Source organism: Rhinopithecus roxellana, chromosome 15 (genome assembly GCF_007565055.1).
Source record: "Rhinopithecus roxellana isolate Shanxi Qingling chromosome 15, ASM756505v1, whole genome shotgun sequence".
Lineage (NCBI taxonomy): Eukaryota > Metazoa > Chordata > Mammalia > Primates > Cercopithecidae > Rhinopithecus > Rhinopithecus roxellana.
The window spans coordinates 57,894,508-57,914,949 of record NC_044563.1 but is presented as its reverse complement, the minus strand read 5'-3'; the positions used below and the strand labels follow the sequence as shown (position 1 = coordinate 57,914,949).

General features: G+C 44.6%; 1 protein-coding gene across 2 annotated transcripts in view; it reads right to left on the bottom strand.

Annotated features, from left to right (window-relative positions):
- Positions 1 to 11,857: 11,857 nt before the first annotated feature.
- The window catches only part of P4HA3 (prolyl 4-hydroxylase subunit alpha 3), a 38,454-nt gene continuing 29,869 nt past the window's right edge, over positions 11,858 to 20,442 (bottom strand). The window contains exons 10-13 of one of the 2 annotated variants that reach the window (XM_010366830.2): positions 18,745 to 18,807; positions 14,879 to 14,947; positions 13,347 to 13,443; positions 11,858 to 12,521 (exon numbers count right to left, since the gene is read on the bottom strand). In XM_010366830.2, the coding sequence (XP_010365132.1) occupies positions 12,451 to 12,521; positions 13,347 to 13,443; positions 14,879 to 14,947; positions 18,745 to 18,807 (300 nt within the window). In that variant the 3' untranslated portion in view covers positions 11,858 to 12,450. The remainder of the gene's footprint in view (positions 12,522 to 13,346; positions 13,444 to 14,878; positions 14,948 to 18,744; positions 18,808 to 20,442) is intronic. The other variant, XM_010366829.2, reaches the window with a different exon arrangement.

Below are 20,442 nucleotides of genomic sequence, written 5' to 3'. Positions count from 1 at the left end.
TTGGTCTGGTCTTTCTCTCTGAATTGTCCTTATTTCTGCTGATACGGGGGCAGGGGACAGCTCATCGGACTTAGTTGTCATGGAACTCCAGGAACCCCTCTCCCTATAGCTCTTCAATATGTTCTGCCTGTCCCAGATCTAGAATGCCCAGTGGGATGGTCAGAGCCACCCTCCTCTGCAGCCAGGATGGAATTCCAGTCCCATCTCTCCTCATTATTGACTGTGTCGACTTTGGTCCAGAGCAGGGCAATCTGTGCACTATCCACATGATCTCAGTCACCATAGCTTCACTTATGTGAAACTTTATCCACAACCCAAATCATTTCCTGAACTCTGAACAGTTAGGCCCAGGTACCTCCTCCTGTCTCTCCCAGATGACCAAAAGCCACTTCATATTGACTGTTTCTAAAGCTGAATCCACCTTCCCCCTGAAACTTGCTCCCCATGAAACTTGTTCTTCCTCCAGTGTTTCCTGGCTCAGTAAGTGGTAAGTACCACCGTCTCTCCAGTTGTCCAAACCAGATACCCACAGTGAATGCCATCTCTTACAGCCACCTCAGGTCTCCCACCAAATCCTGTTCATTCTCTTTTCCGTGTCCCCTCTTTTCCATCCCATAGTCAGTGCCCTAGCTTAGGCTTCCTCATCTCTCACCTCGATCACTTCAGTACCTTTGCTGCCCTCCTCCTCCCCAGGTGGTCCTCCACACATTGTCAGAGGCGTCTTCCTAGCAGGCTCTGGGGCCAGGGTGGCTAAATTAGAACCCGAGGCCCACCCCTTAGACGCTGTGTGGTGTGGCAACAAACTTTCTCTCTGTGCTGTAGTTGACTCATCTGAAAAATGGAGACAAACATTATCTACCCCACAGCGTCTTGAGGATTATACAAGTTAAACTAGGTTAACTGGCTTTCTCAGTAACTGGCACATGGTAGACACTTAATAAGTAGTTCCTGTTATGACATTGTTACATTATTATAGTTAGGAACTTTATTCAGGGCAGTCTGGGCCAGTAGCCTCAGTATCTCCTGGAAACTTGTTAGAGAACTGTGTCCCCATCTCAGAACTATTGAATCAGAACTCATCTGCATTTTAACAAGTGCATCAGTGTCTGAAAATTTCTGATTTAGTTGATGACGAAATATTTCAGGGTAATTCATGAGCTCCCGTTTGATTTCTCTCACTGGAACCCTTTGCGGGCGCGTTTGCTGGGCTATGTGCCCTCTTGTCCACAAGAGGGCAGCATGATTACCTGTGTGGTTTTCAGGGGCACCCAGGTTCATCAGGGGAAAGTCATAATGGTTACCAAATTTTGAGTGTCATCTAATTCACTTGACACACATCTCATTTAATCTTCACAGCAACTCTGTGAGGTAGTGCTGTTAACGTTCCTTTTACAGGTAGGCAGACAGGTCCAGATTCCTACAGCTTGGAAGTGACTGTCAGAATTCAAATCTGGCTTCCTTCCACATCATGCTGCTCCTGGATGCTACAAGGGACCCTGGGCAGAAGTCATTTTGGCCCAGATACCTGACTTAAAAGAGCAGGAGGAGGATGACCGTGGAGATGAACCCTCTTTACACTTGATGGAGGAGGCTGAGAATGAATGCAATGCTCGTGAGCTTTGTGGTTGCTTGTGTTTTAGGCACTTTCATCTCCATTCATCCTTTGCATCCTTGTGAAGTACAGGCATTATCCCCAATTTAAAGGCAAGAGAGCAAAAGCTCAGAGATGAAATGGCTTGCCCACAGCCGCAGCCCGAGTGGCAGCATCTTTGTCTTTGTCTTTTGATTCCAAGTCTACTGAGCATTCCATCACACCCCAGTAGAGAAGGGACCATTCATGTACTCACTTAACATGGCTTTAATGAGCACCTACTATGTGTTGGCCATAACAGTGTCCTTGCAGAGCCTACAGATCAGCATGTATGAACTCAGGAAGGGAATAAAGAAGGACACCCCAGGATCCTTGAATGAAGGATTGCCACAAAGCCAGAAGGAGCATGTTTGGGACAAACCAAAGTCCCTCTGTCACATAGACACTAGTGAATGTCCAAGGGAAACTCCTTCCCAAAAAAGGAGGATAGGCACATTTTGGAGGCAGACATAGAGCTGATGGGGGAGAGACAGAATCTTGAGACTGGGTGACTCGACAAAGGCATGAGGGGAATGGGGCATGACTTTGTAGCCCCACGCTCTTAACATACTGTTAGGAGCATTTGCTTATTAAGCAAACCCAAGCACCCAATATGTGCCAGGCATCCAGTGGACTTTGTAGACAGAGGTAAATAATGAGATTCTTAAAATGAACTCATTGCCTAGAGAGACAGTGATAGAAATAGTGACCACGTTGTAAGAAGGCTGGGGGTGGGTAGTAACTAAACCTATTTGGAAACAGGCCAGGAATGGTTTCACAAGAGGTAGCATTTTTTTTTTCTTTTTTTTTAGACAGAGTCTCCTCCATCGCCTAGGCTGGAATACAGTGGTACCATCTTGGCTCACTGCAACCTCTGCCTCCCAGGTTCAAGCAATTCTCCTGCCTCAGCCTCCCAAATAGTTGGGGTTTCAGGTGCCTGCCACCACACCCAGCTAATTTTTGTATTTTTAGTAGAGACAGAGTTTTGCCATGTTGGTCAGGCTAGTCTCAAACTCCTGACCTCAAGTGATCTGCCCGCCAAGGCCTCCCAAAGCGCTGGGATTACAGGTGTGAGCCACCAAACCCAGCCAAGAGGTAGCATTTGAGTTCAGTCTTGAAGTATCACAAAGTGGAGACGGAGGAGGAAGGGCAAGACATTTCAGGTAGAAGGAACAGCACGGACAAGCGCTGGAGACTTGAAAGTCAGCCTGGGAAGAAGACTGTGGCTGGAGTATGGGCCGAGACAGGAGAAGGGCCAGGAGAGGAGGTAGGAGTCAGGGCATAAAGGCCTTAAGTGTCAAGAATAAGGAGTTTCCAGAAGTTATTAGGCAGGGATGTGACAAGGTCGGGTCTTTTTTATAAAGGAAAGTCACCCTGGTAGCCTGTGTAGACGGATTGGCGGGTGCCAGACACGAGGCCAAGAGGTCAGTAAAGAGGCAGTTTTAATCGGGCAAGGAAAAGACACAGGTATACTTAACTAGGACGGTGGCCACCGGGCTGAGAGAACAGGATAGTCAATATTTTGGAGGTGGAATGAACAAGAAAGAAACTAGTTAGATTTCAAAAGTGAGGGGCCAAGAACCCTTAAGTTGGATGCAGGGGCCTGTCATGCAAAGTGGGGGTTGGAAGTGAAAGGTCAAGATTTTACCAAGGGAAACGCAAGAAGAGAGCTCATACTAGCAGCAGAGAAAGACTGCCTTTAGGCAGTCACACTTCTCCCTGCAGTCACTGTTTTGTTTGCAATCTTGGAGCCAACTCTGCTGCTCCAGCTGGCCACCCCATCAGCAGCCAGAATCCACACATTCTCAGTCCGGGGCCAGGGCTCAGAAAGTTATGTCAACTCAAGAGGCTCCCTTATTCCTCGAGCTGGCTTCCTCTCCCAGCAGTTTGCTAGAAAACTCCAGCCCACAGCCAGGCAAAACCTCGGAACCCAAGACTAGCGGAGAGGCTGGCCTCTTCCAGGTGCAGGCAGTAGGTGACTGAGGAGTGAACAGTGTCGAGGGAGAAAGTTTCTTCCTGATTAATGACAATGATGCCATTCCATAACGACTTAAGAATGACTAATCAAACAAGCTTAGAATAACTGACATGATACCGTCTATATCACTATAAAGCACATTTATAACCTTTGAGACCTCCAAACTCCTCTGGTGTGGGGAGGGCAGACAAATCAGCAGTACCTCCTACAGATGAGGAATTCGAGGCTCTGACAAGGAAAGTGATTTGTCCAGGGTCACACCGTAGCACAATCTGGACTAGAACTCAGGCCACCTGACTTCCAGACCAGTCAGTGCCTTTTTAGTCTCACCCTATAGCAAAAGGAGAGGAGGGGTGGGGCAGGGGCTTGGAGGACTAGGGCCTGATGGTGAGAGAAATGCTCCAAGCTCAGTTCAGCCTCCTACTAGCTGGGTGACCTGTGGCACATCACTTCCTTCAGAACTTCAGATTCTGCATCCCAAAATGGGGTGATAATCCTTAATTCACTAGGTGTTATGAAGGTAAATGAGACCTAAGTATCCAAGTATAGTAAAAGCTGCTGCCTACAGTAGATAAGGTGAAAAACAGTAGATGCCATGGCGCTAAGAAGATAAGGGGATTCCCATCCTGACTGGGAATCCCCAAAGGGCGGGGAGACCGAGGCACAGCCATTCTACCCCTACTCCTGCTGGATGGGGCTGCTCAGGCAGAATTAGTGGAAGCCAGTGTGCCCCCGGGGCCTGAGAGCGGCCCACGCTGCACCCTCCTCTGGCCTGGGGACATCCTTCTCAAAAAATGTTTGGCCGGGTGCCAGTGGCTCACGCCTGTAATCCCAGCACTTTGGGAGGCCAAGGTGGGCAGATCACGAGGCCTGGTCAACATGGTGAAACTAAAAATACAAAAATTAGCCAGGTGTAGTGGCAGGCACCTATAATTCCAGCTACTCAGGAGGCTGAGGCAGGAGAATCGCTTGAACCCAGGAGGCAGAGGTTGCAGTGAGCCGAGATCGCACTCCAGCCTGGGTGACAAGAGCAAGACTCCGTCTCAAAAAAGAAAAACTTTTAACCAGGATTTTTTTTTAATAGTAAACTATAGCTAACACAGTATTTCTCATTTTAACCATGTGAAAACGAACAGTCCAGTGGCATTAATGACATTCACAAGGCTGTGGACCACACCACTATCTATACCCCAACTTTTTCATCATCCCCAGGAAGAACTCTGTACCCATTAGGCAGTGACTCCCGCCTGCATACCTAGCCTCTATTCTGCTTTTGGTCTCTGAATTTGCCTATTTTAGGTAGCTCATAGGTGGAATCCTATATTTATTTTGTGTCTGGCTTATTTCATTTAGCATAATGCTTTCAAGTCCATCCATGTTGTAATGTGTATCAAAATTCTGTTCCACTTTATGGCTGAATATTTTACTAAATGCATATTCCATATTTTGTTTAGTCATTCTCTTGATGGACACCTGGGTCTGCTTCCACCTTCTGACGATTGTGAATAAAGCTGCTATGACCATGGGTGTACAGCTATCATTCCATTCTTTCAGATACATACCTGGGAGTGGAATGACTCGGTTAGATGACAGTTCTATGTTTATCTTTCTGAGAAATCACCAATCCGTTTTCCACAGTGGCTGCACCATTTCACATTCCCACTAGCAACGCATGAGAGTTCCAGTTTCTCCACATCCGTAGTGACACTTATTTTCTGTTTTTTAATTGTAGCCATCCTAGGAAGTGTGAAGTGGTTCCTTATTTGCATTTCAAGACCACAAATATGGAGGGAGAAGGAGGGCTTTAGGGTCAGAAATGTGGGCTGATGCTGGCTGGCCCAGGACTTGGGGCTTGCCCTACCTGCCCCATCCCAACATCATAAGAGACAGAGGCACCCAGGGAACTGGATAGGGAGGGAGGGTCTCTCTAGCCCCAGGCCCTGGAGGGTTCGCAAGGCTTAGCAGCTCACACAGTGGCAGCAGGATAAAACCATTCCTTCAGGTTGAGCCTGCTGACAATTCCTATTCCCTTTTTTGTTGCCAGAGAGTAAAAAACAGAGATTCTAGAACCCCAGAATCTGGAGAGAATTGTGAGAGTTTCTCACAATTTTTACAAAAAAATTACATGTACAATTTTTAAAAGAAGATTTAATGTAATTTTTTATTTGGTAAATGGAAAAGCAATCTGTGTTCCCAAAACAGATTACAGATCATAAAGTTAGACAAAATCTCTTCTCCTAGAGTGATATATCTGAATTTTAAGACTAAAGAAAGTTTTAGGTGTATCCAAAGGGCATAAATGGTTTCATTAGGTCGGTGCAAAAGTAATTGTGTTTCTTTACCATTAAAAGTAATGGCGAAAATCACAGTTACTTTTGCATCAACCTAAATAACAGTTGGACAAATGTTAATCTAAGGACGTGTGAGTTAGGGTGATAAGCCTTCTCACCTCCATATGCACATATGGACCTCCTTATCCTTCAATATCCAAATCAAAAGTCACATGACCCCATCACATGAAAGACATAATCATGTCTCTCACAACCTTGGTAATGACACAGGATTCTTCCCTGCTACTTGCCAACCGGGGACCTCCATGGCCAGCGATGCCTCCTGCCCAGGCCTCACATGGCCACAGACCTGCCTCTGGAGGTACCATGCCCACTGACCCACCTGTGCTATAGCTTGTACCCACATTCAGGGGTTCTTGAGCTCTTTCCCCGTGTCCAAGAAGAATGAGGATATGCTGACAATTTGAAGAGTGAGGATGGGCAGAGAAGAATTTTACTGAGTGATAGAAAAGCTCTCAGTGGAGAGGGGACAGGAGGGGTGGTCCCCAACCCCTGCAGTCAGGTGGTTTCTCTATCTCTCTGTGCCTGGGTCTGGGGCTTTTTATGGACTCAGAATGGGGAGTGTGTGCTGACTGGTTTGTCAGTATGCAAAAAAGGTTAAAGCAAAGACACCACTCACAGTATAAGAAAAAATTTAGGAAAGGGTAGGTACATGTAAAATAGGTGAAAGGTGGGGAGCAATCAGAGGAAAGCGCACTGAATGGGAAAACAAGTTCTCAATCTGGTTCATGGATTTAGCTGGGACTTGTAGCTGGACTTTAAACTGTCTTTGGCTTGAAGGTAGGGTTTCACCGGGGACCCCACCCTATCTGCCTAGGCATTTGTCTGCTTCCTGCCGTTATCAATAACATTTTATATGTTCCTCTTTCACTAGTATTTCACTGGGATTGTAACTATTTTCACCATATTTTCACATATGTCAGTATTTTCACTAGTATTTCACTAGTATAGTCATTGTGGGTTCTCTTTTCTGGGAGCTCTTCAAGGTCAGAGACTCAATCAGTCATCCCAGCATCCTCAGCCCCAGCAAAGGTCCTGGCCCAGAGGCAATATCAGGAATGCTTAGCTGAATAATAAATGACAGGCCACACATGCAGTCTGTGCTCATTTGCCCACTGTGCACCTGTTCCAAGAAGCACCTGTGGCGCATTGGAAAAAGTGTGTGTCTCTGAGCCAGGAAACCTTGCTTCTAGTCTTGAGCTGACACTGACACACAGTGGAATTATGGGTAAGTTGCTTTACTTTTCTAGGGCAGGGGAACTAACTACTGCCCTCCAGCCCCATAAGGTGATAAGCAGGTGAACAGGAGACATGGTGGTCATTATGTTATAGTTATGCTTCATCTGAAAATGTGGTGGACTTTAAAGGTGGCAGGGATGTCATTATCTATGGGGCTCCATCTGAGCGATGCCCTTGAACCCTTAACCAAAAACACTGTCACCATGCAGGCATCCTGGTGCCTAGAATTCACTCCTAGCACCTCATTCCTTTGAGCTAATCTTTGATTTCACCAGGCTACCCATTTCTAACACAAATATGCCCCTGTCAAGGACAGGGAAACTGTCACTCAAACCTTAGGGAGAATGGGCAGATCAAGCACTTCATGGGAGGGGTCCTGTGACCAATGAAGTGAATATAAAGAGGGATGTGGCAGAGAGGAAGAAGGGAAAGAGGCAGGCTCTGATTCTGAAGGGGGAGAAAATTATGGGGGTCCACAGCGGAGAAGAGAGAAAAAGTCCAGAAAGAGGTTAGAAGCAGCTAGGAGAAGGGGGAGACTTCCCCGCAAGCTCCGGATCCTGGTTCTGCCCCTGGCTGTGTGAACTCAGTGATGTCTTTTCTTTAAACCCCACTTCCCTCCTTTGCCAAAAGGGATGATAATTATTGTGACTATGATACAGGAGAGTGATCCATGGCAAAGAGTAGGCACAAATGTTTGTTCCCTCCCCCTAGCCCTTAGCCGATTTCATAGTTCTACTGAGTACACAGCAATCTGCAGGTAAATGTCCCTCTCTCCCAACCCCAGCCCCTACACACAGGCTCCTTTGGCTTCTCCCAGCTTGAGCAGCCAAGGCCCCCAACAGGAGACTCTTTCAGTGGTTCCATGAGAAGGCAGTTTGTGCTGCCGTTGGCATTACTGGACAAGAGTCCCCGGAATCAACACTCTCTTGCTTTTTCCTCCCAGACAGCTCTCTCTACTCCCCTGTTGTGTGTGAAAGAGGGACAAGCAGGATGGCCGCTGCACCTTGCATTGCACAGGCACACATTCTTCCTCTTTCCATGTGTTTCTGGGGCTCCAACGTGGACACCCTCAGCATATTCTGGCCATAGGGTCCTGCTCTCTCTCCAAGCTCCCACAATCCTTAGGATGAGCAGCACACAGCTTCCCACTTGATTCTATCCAATTCTCGCTTACATCTGGGCATGGACCAGCTCTGCCTTAAGGGCAGTGAGCAGGCTGTCTTCTTCTCTTGGGTTCTCATGAAGCAGCTAGCATGGGCAGGTCACTCAACAAGTGTTCACCATACATTTGCAGAACTGATTCATTCCTATATTCAACAGATATCTACATCTGACAAGAGTTCTTAACTATTAGGCATCAGTGGCACAAGGGATAGACCTTTTCAATACCTGGGAAAATGTTGGAGACCCCCCGCCCTAAAATTATTGGCTCCAAAAGATTATTGTCAATAGAAGCACAGAAGTGACAGCAAAATAACATGGAATACAGACAACGGAGGGCTAGTTAAGGTCTTTGGTGACAGACTGACATGGATTTGAATCCTGCCTCTGCTATTTTATACTTGGATGACTTCAGGCAAGTTATACTTTCTCTGCCTCAGTTTCCCTCATCTATAAAATGGGCATAATAGTACTCATCTCATTTTGAGGCTTAAAGGAGACAAATACACCTAAGTTCTCAGCACAGTGCCTGGCCTATCATAAATGATGTGGTTACTAATGATAATGATAATAGACTTTAATGTAAAGAATATTATCTGGAATGAGGCTTGCAAGTGATATATAGTGCGGTGCCAGAAACCCAGGTTGGACAAGGCTGTTGGAAAACAGCTCACAGAACAGTGCAAGAAAGAAAGAAACAGGCTGGGTGCAGTGGCTCACGCCTGTAATTCTAGCACTTTGGAGGCTGAGGCGGGAGGATCACTTGAGCTTGGAGTTTGAGAAAGAAAGAAATAAAATTATAAAAATATCAGTGCCCCAAGCCACAGTTGACCCTGCTTAGAATTAGCTGTCTATCTACTAAATGGGACCCAAGGCCATGCCACTTTATCAGGACTAGTCAGATTCAGAGGGCATGGAGACTAGTGCAAATATAGAATTAAACAAATATAATAATTAGTGCAAATATAAGAATTAGGCCTTTCCACTCCAGGAGCAACGTGGTTTTGAAAGCCGTCTGGTGGAAAGAACACTGGTAAGGGAGACAGACCAGCCCCAGCTCTACCAGGAAGCCACTAACCATTCCTACCTCACTTTCCACAGTACCTGCCATGCTCTCCTCCCTGGGGAGGTGAAGTTCAAGTGGAGTGGTAAAGTGTTTTGAAAATGAACATGCTGGCCAGGAGTAAGGTGTCACTGTCCCTACAGCATGCCCCCTAGTATACACCCAGCCTGGTCTCTCCTCAGCCTCTAGGCCTGCTCATCTTCAAGACTTGCTCAAGTCCCTCCTTCCCATGAAACTTCCAGGGGTGAGGGGAGCCTCTTAATGCAGCCTGTTCATGTCTCCACTCGTGGTCACATGGTCTCGTGATGATTTGAGGGTCTGCTCCATTTCTAGGGGCAGGGTCAGCATGTAATTCTCCTTTCCCTCCCTAGTGCCAGCAAGGGCCTGACACTGAGTAGGCACCTTGTCAGTGTGACTCGAATAAACAAATGAGGCTTTCTCAACTACCCCAAATCACAAGGCTCCCCTCCCTCTTGATGGCAGCATTCAGTGGTCATTCATCTCTCTCTGCATGCAACATTTTCACATTGTGCTTCAATGACACTGAACTCAGGATGCATTTTGTCTTATCCCCCTACCGGCCCAGCTTCCAGGGCTGCATCCTCTGCATCCCCACAGCACCCACTGAGCCCAGGGCCTGCCCCTGAGGATTACTCATTAAGCAGTTATTAATTTGCAGCCAGACTTTCCTGAGTCTCAGTCACCTGGTCAAGATGTTTGATAACTGCCCCATCTCAGACATTATTAAAAGCGCAAGATTTGGGGCCAGTCTGTGGTACTCTCAACAAGTGACTTAACTCTATAAATCTACCTCCTCATCTGTAAAATGGGGATAACTGTATTGACCTCATAGGGTTGGAATGAGCATTAAATATTTAACTCATGAAGCTCTTAGAATGGTGCCAATACTCTGATTAGCTCAGACCTATCCTGTAGTTCTGAGAAGTCCAGGTTCTGTGATGAAAAGGGAGCAGCCTCCCCTGCAGACAGTCGCTTTCTGTCTCGTCTCAGGCCTGTTCCTCTTGGAATTGGAGGAGGCAGGTTGTGAGTAGTGACAGTAACTTAGTAAGAGGATTTCCAGAATCCTGGTGTGCACTGCAGAAATCCTGGGAATGTGACAAGATGCACTTCAGACTCTGAGGAAGCTGGGTATTAGAACATCAGAGCCTTTCCCTTGGGGCCACAGAGCTCTGGGAAACTGAGGTCCTACGGGCTTGTGAGGAAGGGGCAGAGACGGCGGGCATCCAACCACCCAGTCCTTACACTGTGTGGTTTCCTTGTGAGCAATACATGCCCACAGCCCTGTGAAGGATCCTGAGCCAAGTGGCCTGAAATGTTCTCTTGGCACAAGTGCCCAAATATCACAATCACCCATCCATGCAGCCTTAGCCCCTGCTAGGCCTTTTGCTGGGAAACACATCTCATAACACTCCACTTATAAAAAGTCTACCTGTCCTCCAGAGCACAGCTCAAAGGATGCCTTTGCAGAACTGCTGAATGCCTACTTATGTTGAACCAGATCTTCTTCTGGGGCTACCAAGAGGAATGAGGAGCACAGAGCCTAGAGGGGGCAGCCTGGCAAATACATAAACATTGAAATTCAGTGACCTGAGGGCTGGAATAGAGGCATTTACAAAGTGCAGCACAGCCACAAAGCACTTTCACTGCAAGGAAGGCAACTGACCAAAGTTAAACAAATGAACAAAGTCATTTCAATCCTGATAAGTGTTATGAAGAAAACAAAGTCAGTTCATGTGAAAGGAAGTGGCTGGGTGGTGGCATGGTCATGGAAGCTCTGTGAGGTAATATTGAGCCACTGCATTGAGTGGAAGGACGAAAAGAGCTCAGCAGTGGAAAGACTGAGGGGATGGCAAATGTCAAGGGCTGAGAAGTGGAAGTGAAGGTGGTGGTGATGGACACAGTGGTGATGGGGACAAGAAAGAATTCCAGTATCTGGAATATAGCTGGGGACAGTGGTGGGAGGTGAGCTGCACTGAGATTACAGCATAAATAAAATGCTGTACAGTCATTCCTCAGCATCCATAGGGAGTTGGTTCCAGGACTTCAAGAGGACACCAAAATCTACAGATGTTCAAGTCTCTTGTATAAAATGGTGTAGTATTTGCATATAACCTGCAACCTGCACACATCCTCCCATATACTTTGTCACCTCTAGATTACTTATAATACCTAACACAATTTAAAAGCTGTGTAAGAAGATGTTATACTGTGTTGTTTAGGGAATACAATACAATCTATTTTTTCTGTACCGAGCATGTACAGAATAAAGTCTGTTATCATCCATGGTTTTTTTTCAAATATTTTCAATCTGAGGTGGAATCCATAGATGGGGAACACATGGATGTGGAGGGCCAACTGTACTGTGCCTTTTTTTCCACTCAGCATTATAATGTAAGAATATTCTCAGTTGGGAAAATCATTTGTAAACATTTTTAATGACTGTATTAAAAAACCATCATATAAAAAGAAAAGAAAGTTGCTTTCAACTTAAAAAAAATCCTTATATAATGTACCACTCGTCTGGGATATGCTTCTGGGAGGGGGACACTCCCTACTTGGGCTGCAACAGAAGACAGTAGGGAGAAGGGCTTAAAGTTCTGGGAGTCAGGCTAGCCCCTCCTGCAGGTGTCCTCATTGCCACTTCTTGGTCCCTGTGGTTAAGGTTCAAAGTGTCAGAAGACCCACTGATCGAACCTGAGACTGTCAAGATGTCCTGTTCCCAACAGAGAGTATCTGAGCTCCAGAAACTTCCCTCTCAGGCCTCCACTCCCCCCTCCTTTGTACTATGCATCCTACTCTGACTCCCATGGCTGGAGCAGATCAAATGTACATTCTCAGTGTCCCCTGGTAACGACCTCTCCCTTGCCTCTGATTTGCAAGGCACAGGCAAAGCTGACAAAGCCTTCCTCCAGGAGGCTGCTCTGCTTTCTCCTCTCCTACCCCAGCTTTGGGCTCCTGGCTTCTCTGGAAAGCCACAGGACTCCACCAGCTTCTCTCTGACAACAGTTCAGTCTTCAGGGCTGGAGCTGCAGGGTCTGCGGAATTCCTGTCCATACTCATGTATCCACTTGTTGGCCACTGGGATAGAACAGGGAAGAAGGAGACAGCAGACTCAGCAGAGCAAACAGAAGCAGTGCTGCAGACTGGTGCGCACTCACAGGGGCATGTGAGTGCTCCCTTAAATTCTGCATCCTAGGGAACTCACTTGCCCATCCTAGTCCTGGCCTCACTATGGACTACAAGTTGTTTCTTCCAGCAGATAAATAGCAAAGAGGACATCGTCCTCTGGAAAAACGTGACAGGTCCTGTCTCCTGTAAACTCATTTTCAAATGTTTGGGAACTAAGGTCACTCACCCTTCATTTTAGAAGCCCACGTCCCCCATGAAGCCATTCCAGAGTACTAAGAGAAAAACGGATGGCATCTCCTGGCAGCCTCCACCTCAGCTCATGAGCCCCCTTCCACTTCTTTTTCTGTACTCAGAGCTAAGTGCTCCTGGACGTATATGTGACATAAACACGTCCATCTGCTTACTGATCTCTTCTTTGTTTTCCCACCTCCTCATGGAGAACACTAAATGCGAGAGGCAATGGCTTGACACATCTTCCCTTCGGGTAGAGTGTGGATGGGACAACATATTCCTCTCTGGAGGTCCTCAGGAATCAAAGCCTATCTGGTCAGGTGAATAAACCTTTACTGACAGTTACTCTGTAACAGGAACCCCTGCCTGTTATGGGCTCCCAGTCTGTTGGGGGCACCTCATTCATAATCCGATCTTCTCAATATAATGTGGCACTGTAATGAAGCGTTTAGAATGGGATGGCTGTGCTAGGTCCCACCCATCCCGTTTCACTCTACTGTGCACCCCGTACCCCCTTCTCATGCTCAGAAAGGCAGGACTTACCCCACTTATCTCCCACCAGGACAGGACAGCCCGCATGAAGTGTGTCCCTGTCCCCTTCACCACTCCTATGCAGGTTCCACCAAAACAGTGCTGCATTCTGAAACAAGAGGGTCCAGCCCCAGGGAGGGCCAGCCCAGAACCTCAGTCCTCGGGATGCGCATACTAAAGCACATACTAAGCACATACTAAGGACAAATGCAGGCATGTCATTGAAGAAGCCTTTCCATGCAGTCTGGGGGCAATGCATGCATAAAATGGCACAAAATGGCATAAGTTGCCATTTACTCATTCATGCATGGGTCACTGACAGAGTCCACTGCGCCCCAGGTCCTGGGGCTGCAGAGACAAATCACGTCCAGTTCTGCTCTCCAGGAGCTCACAAGAAATAGACATAAAACAGACCTGAACAAGACAGCATGGTGAGTTCTGGGAGAAAGGTGAGCATGTTTGTCACTGGGTCACTGAGGAGAAACACCCAACAAAACCACAAGGTGGAACAAAATATTCCTTACACAGCCAAGCACATCACCAACTCAGAAGCTTTTCCTCCCATAGGCACTTATGACTAACACCTTCAGGGAGCAGGCAGTATCATAATCCCCATTTTCCTAGCAAAGAACTGGAGGCCCAGGGCTTTAAATAATGCAACAAAAGAAGGAGGAAAGTGAGGACACAAGGCCAGGTGTTCTGACGCTAAATCCTGTATGTTTTTCCCCTACACACTGCTTCTTTGCCCTATCTACTTCCTGTAGTCAAATTACTTTAACCTTGGCCCTCAAAGTAGACAAAACCCCAGGTCATGAAGAGCTTTCCAGGATGCACTGGCAGTCTCTATGTTCCCAAGCCTACAAGAGGCACCAAGTTCCTGAGCATTCAGAGACACCTGGCATTGATTTATCAAATGCTTAGAATGCGTCAGGCACTGTACTACCTGCTTTACAGGAATGATCTCGTTTAGTTATCTACATTTCATTCCTAAATTAGGTAAGGGCTGCCAGGGAGTTGGACTGATCTGAAATTTGGAGGAAATACTCATTCATGAAGCAAATCTCTTACACTCGGTTCTCCTCAGCGCCTATCCTTTCCAAATTCCTATTGCACCATCATAATGCCTGCTGACATCTCTGTAAACTCCTGGATCAAAGGGCTATGAATTTCCCTCTGCACCCTCTGTTTGTCTAGCTCTTAATGTGGACTGAACTAATAATGGAAGGAACTAGATGCTGTAGAGGATCCAAAGTAAATAAAACAGAGCTCTTATCTTGAGGAGCTGTACTGTGACAGGGAAGACAGACGTGTAATCATCTACTTGCAAGGTAAGTGTAAATAAAATAACAAATAGAGACACAAGTGACAAGCATGTTTGTGATAGTAAAGAAGATTATTGGATGATCTGTGATTCTGAGAATTGGGGAAGACCTCTTTTTGGCCCTCCTCCCAGGAATGGGCTTGCAAGCACAGAGATCGTGAAGGTTAGGGGGTGAGCACTGCACTCTCTCAACTCCATCTTCTGGGACCAGGGCCCCACTCACCTTAATCACAGGCACGCTGAGGTTGGCATAGATGAAGGCTGTGGCTCCTCCGGCTTCCACCGAGCTCAGCTACAAGACCAGAGGAAGAAGCCAGAGTTAAAACAGCCACCGACTTCCCTACCCTGTCATATGATGTCATTTCTGCATAGATTCCTAGATTCCTTCCCATGGTCTTCTATTCAACTCTGAGAGAAATACTTGAAAGACAGTGATCCAACTTAGGAGGAATTTCGGGAGCCTACTCAATGGCATTGGTGGTGCCTACAGGGCCACAAGAGGATAATGTTTAGTATTCCTTCTTTCTTTTCCCTTCCAGTTAACATCCTTATTGAGGGCTACAATAAGTAGATTCAAACTTTTTTGACTGAGACCCTTAGGAAAAAATACATTTTAAATAATGACCCAAGACACACACACACACACACACACACACACACAGCCTGAAATATAATTGTCATAAAACATTCTCACTATCTGAGATAACTTCTGATCTTCTCTATTTTATTTTATTCTATTCTAGTGTAGTTCTCTGAAATGCTCATCATTAGAACCACTAAACTAATCTCACAACCTGTAACGGATCATGACTTGTGGCTTGAAAACCAGTTCAGACTATGATTCTTCTTGGAAGCTGGGCATCATAGGAACTACTCATTACACCTTTGGCGTATTCTCCAGATCACTCTGCTCCTCTCCAGGAACCCAAGCTAACCCATCACTGGTCTGTTCTAGGATTATGCATATGTTTTCTTAATGTGAAGCTTTTTTTCTGGTTGTCACAGAAATATATAATAATTATAAACTTTTTAAAACAGGAAAATATTTTTAAATACCAATACTTATCATTGTACCATTCAGAAAAAAGTTACAGTTGACTTAGTGATAGTTGACATTTATTGGGCACTGACTATATGCTAGACGTTACACTATGTCCTTACAAATATATTATCTCATTTATTCCTCAAAACAATCCTAGGAATTACAATTGTTATTATTTTTAACTCTTCTCATTTTACAGATGAAGGAACCAAGTCTCAGAGAGCTTAGGTACCTTATAAAAGGTCACATGACTCTTCCAAGACAGAGCCAGGATTTGAGCTGAGCCAGTGCCGTGTGACTACAAAGTCCCTGCTCATAACCATCATGCTACACCTTTGAAAATTTAGGTCATATCCAAACATTTATTATTATAAACAACACTGCACTGAACAACTTAATGAAAAAAAAATCACTTTGCATTTTGGATTGTTTTCATAGGAAAGAGTCTTAGCACTAGTATTACGGGGTCAAAAGGATATGCATAAGTTTTATACTTATACATTTTGCTAAATTATTTTTGCAGCAGTTGCATCACACCAGAGTGCCAGTTTTACCTCACGCTGCCTAGCACTATCTACCAGAAGGTTCATGCTCTTTAATCTTATGGCAGTCAGATCCCAGCACATTTACTTGTGTTACAGAACAAGAGGTATAGGAGGTAGGATGCTGGCCCTTGGTAGATGCAAGCGAACTGACGTGGTGATTTGGAACCTGGAAATGGCAGTGGTGACTATCAACATTCCTTGGCTCCCCCTGTAGCACACTGGGAAAGCCGACAAGAACAACAATTGGTTCCTTGTGTTTAGGTAACTAACAAATTAGATTATTCTATTCCAGCCCTTGCCAGTAAGGGGCAACCTGGACTTTCCTGCATTCTTTTACCTGTGGTTTTACAATATGGTGGAAAGGAATGACATAGCCAACACATTAAAAGGAAAATCAGATTCTGCATGCAATGAAGCTCATGAGCACAGCATGGGCCGTGAGAACAGTGGGGAAGGGAGAGAAATCTTCACTCTGTATACCTTCTACTGTTTTGTATTGAGGCTGATTTTTTTTTTTTTTTTTTTTTTAATAGAGACAGGGTCTCACTCTGTTACCCAGGCTGGACTCAAACTGCTGGGCTCAAGCAATTTTCTTGCCTCAGCCTGCCAAGTAGCTGGGACTACAGATGTGCACACTGCACCCAGCTTGAGACTGATCTTATGTCCAATCTGAGCAGAAAATCACCAACTGGATTTCAACTCAACCCTCTGTACTTAGTAAAGATTATTTCTCCCTACAGTATCAGTCTTAGGTTTCCCACAAACCTTAACATTTGTCTTGAGAAATGTTTATCTTGAAATTGTCTCAAGAAATCCCAACCTGCAGATAAAAGACTTAGGCATAATCTAGCACTTCCCAGGTCCCACGATACTGATTCCCCTTTACGAGACCCTTTCCTTTAATTGCTCTGTAGGATACAATGACAGAAACATACAGTATGGAAATTTCCAGAGTGACATCCTTTCTTACATTATCTCATCAGATCCTCACAACACTGTGAGGAAGCACAGGGCAAAAAGTGAGCTCAAATAATAGATGTAATCTGTGCTGAGGTCACATAGTAAGTGGCAGAATCAGGATTAGGTCAACTGACTCCAAACCCAAAGTGCATTCCATTCCACTGTGTCTCAAATACTTAAAATGCAAATGCACATTAATTCACATGCATGTGAAAGTGTGTGAGAGTGCGTGCACAAACACAAACACACACACATGCATTTGCCATTTAAAATTACTGGGTTTTTATACCCATGCTACCTTTGCTATAGTAACTGGGGCCCTGTAACCAGGGAACCAGCCATAGGAGATATTGAGGGGATAAAGAACAGAGATATATTGTGCCCTAGATGCCCTATTTTTTGGCAGTAGTTCATTCTTTCACTGTCTGTGACCTCCCATGACAGCTGGAGTGCTAAACCAGAGATGCAACCCGCTGTAGCTCCAAGATGTGTCCCCTGCCTGATAACTGACCTCAGAATGATCAGAATGAGGCCAGACACCATTGTAAGTGGAAGCCTTCCAGTTCCATAGGAAGTACAGAACCGAGCCACATGGAGAAACACATTGACATTGCTGGCATTAAAGACTACACAGAATGCTGGCCTCCATCTGCCCTTTCTTGGCTGTCCTGTGGAGACCAGAAACAGTCCTAATAGAAGAGGAAAAGCTGGGGCGCGGGATGTCTGCTATTCTAATGAGCCTGAAACAAGGACTTCATCCTTGGTTGTTATATAGCGCCCCTTCAGTTAACAGTAAGATATCTCTTCTAATAAGTGGTTAATTCTAATAATCTCTTCCAGTGACAGGTGATTGAAATTATGGCTTGCCACAGAGAAGGAAGTAAACCCACATGATCTGAAGGAAAGGGGATAGGTGAGATGATACAGATGGGGCCGACTCCTGATCAGGCCAGGAATTAGGAGAGAAGTACAATTTATTGTTGTATTTTGAAAGGGGTGTCATGGAGATTTTACTGAAGATTTTATAGAGAGGTAAGGAAGATAATTTTCACTAAATATCAGAGGCAGCACTCGCTGAATTTCTCTCAGTGTCTCTATTCTTCCCTCTTGTAAATCTGCTGCCTCATTCCTCATCCGTGTCTCTCCCCACAGCTCCACAACCTCATCTATGGGTTGTTTTTCAACACTGACTAGTCCATGAGACCTCAAGGACACAGACTCTCAGAGCCTCCTCCTGTGTTGTTCAAGTCCCTCTATCTCTTTGCCTTCAGTGGAGCTCCACTTCCCACCCTAATCCACTGTCCATACCAAGGTCATATTTAGATTTACACACTGTCAGCTCTTTAAGGGTAGAAACCTTGTCTTGTATTTCTTTACATCTCCTACAGTGCCTATCAAAAATGCTGTCTGAAATTTGCAAAATTCTGGGAGATTTTTGCACTGAGTACCAGATAAAATCAATATATGAAACTGCTTCGAAAACAATAAAATAAAGTAGAGCTATAGTCAGTCATGAAGTAAGAAGCCCAGAGCAAGACTCACATAGATCATAAATGTTGCAACTCGGTTTCCAGACTTCATTCTGTAGAGGGGGCTGCTTGGTGACTGAGAAAAAAACAGAACATATCATTATTTTACGCACATGGCACCAGTGGGACAGGCAGGATTCCACTATTAATACAAATAGAAGTAAAATGGGGGTGTCAAAGATGGGATATAGTTCTGAGCTACACCTACTGGAGTATGTGCCCGTCTTTGCTGGCAGGTACTCAATACAATTTTTTTTTTTTTACTAATTTATTAGATACTTATATAAAAAAATTGTATACTAACCAAAGAGAACTACTTATCAATAATGAAAGTACTACATGAGGGGTTAATTGCACCTCTGAGTTTTCTGTGAAATATAGCAATTAATATATAAAATATTACAGATAATTATTCTGTAGGAATACCAAATCAGAAGGCCAGAGTTCCAATTACTTGCTGAAGAGACATACTCTTTTCTTTTTGTCACGGAACAGTTTGAGATATGATTTACATTCCATAAAATTCACCCCTTGTAAGCCTACTGTTCAGTAAGTTTTAGTAAATTTTAACAGTCATCCAATCATTCCCACAATTGAGGTTTAGAACACAGAACATTTCCATCTGCTGAAAAGTTCCTTCATGCCAATTAGCAGTCAATCCCTGCTCCCACCTCCAACCTCAGGCAACCCACTTATCTGCTTTCTCTCTATAGCATTCCATTGTGCAGATATATCAAAATTTGTTTATCCATTCACCTGTTGACAGACATCTGGGCTGTTTCCAATTCTTGGTTATTGCAAATAAAGCTACTATAAACTTTTGTGTACAAGTGTTTGTAGAGACATATTTTCTTTTTCTTTTGGGTAAAATACATAGGCGTGAAATGGCTGGATCATAAGTAGGTGAACCTTTAACGTTTTAAGAAACTGTCAGACTTTTTTCCAAAGTGTCTGTATAATTTTGTATTCCCACTAGCAGTGTATGAGAGCTTCAGTTCCTCCACATCCTCACCAACACTTGGTATAATCTTATTTTATTGTAGCCATCGTAAGAGAGTGCAGTGCTATCTCACTGTGGTTTTAACTTGCATTTCCCTAATGATGTTGAGCTTCTTTCCATATGCTTCTTAGCCATTCATTTATCCTCTTTGGAGAGGTGCCTACTCAAATAACTTTTTGTCCATTAAAAAAATTGAATTATCTTATTACTGAGTTATAAAGGTTCTATGGATATTTCGGATACAAGCTCTTTACCAAATACACGATTTGCAAATATTTTCTCCTAGTTGGTGACTTATCTTTTCCTTTTCTAATGATGTTTTTTGAAAACCGAAGAATTTTAATTTGATAAGGTCCAATTTATCAGTTTTTTTCTACTTTTATGGATCATACTTTGGTGTCCTATCTAATAAATCTTTGCCTAACCTGTGGTCACAAAAATTTTCTCTTATGTTTTCTTCTATAAGTTTTATAGTTTTACATTTACATCTATGATCCATTTTGTGTTAATTTTCATATATGGTGTGAGATAAGGATGTATAGTCATTATTATTTTGCAGATAGATATTAAATTGTTCCAATACCATCTACTGAAAAGATCATATCTTCTTCACTGAATTTCCTTTGGCACCTTTGTCAAAATCAATTGATCATAAATGTGTTGGTTTATTTCTGGACTCTGTTCTGTTCCATTGACCTATGTGTCTCTCCT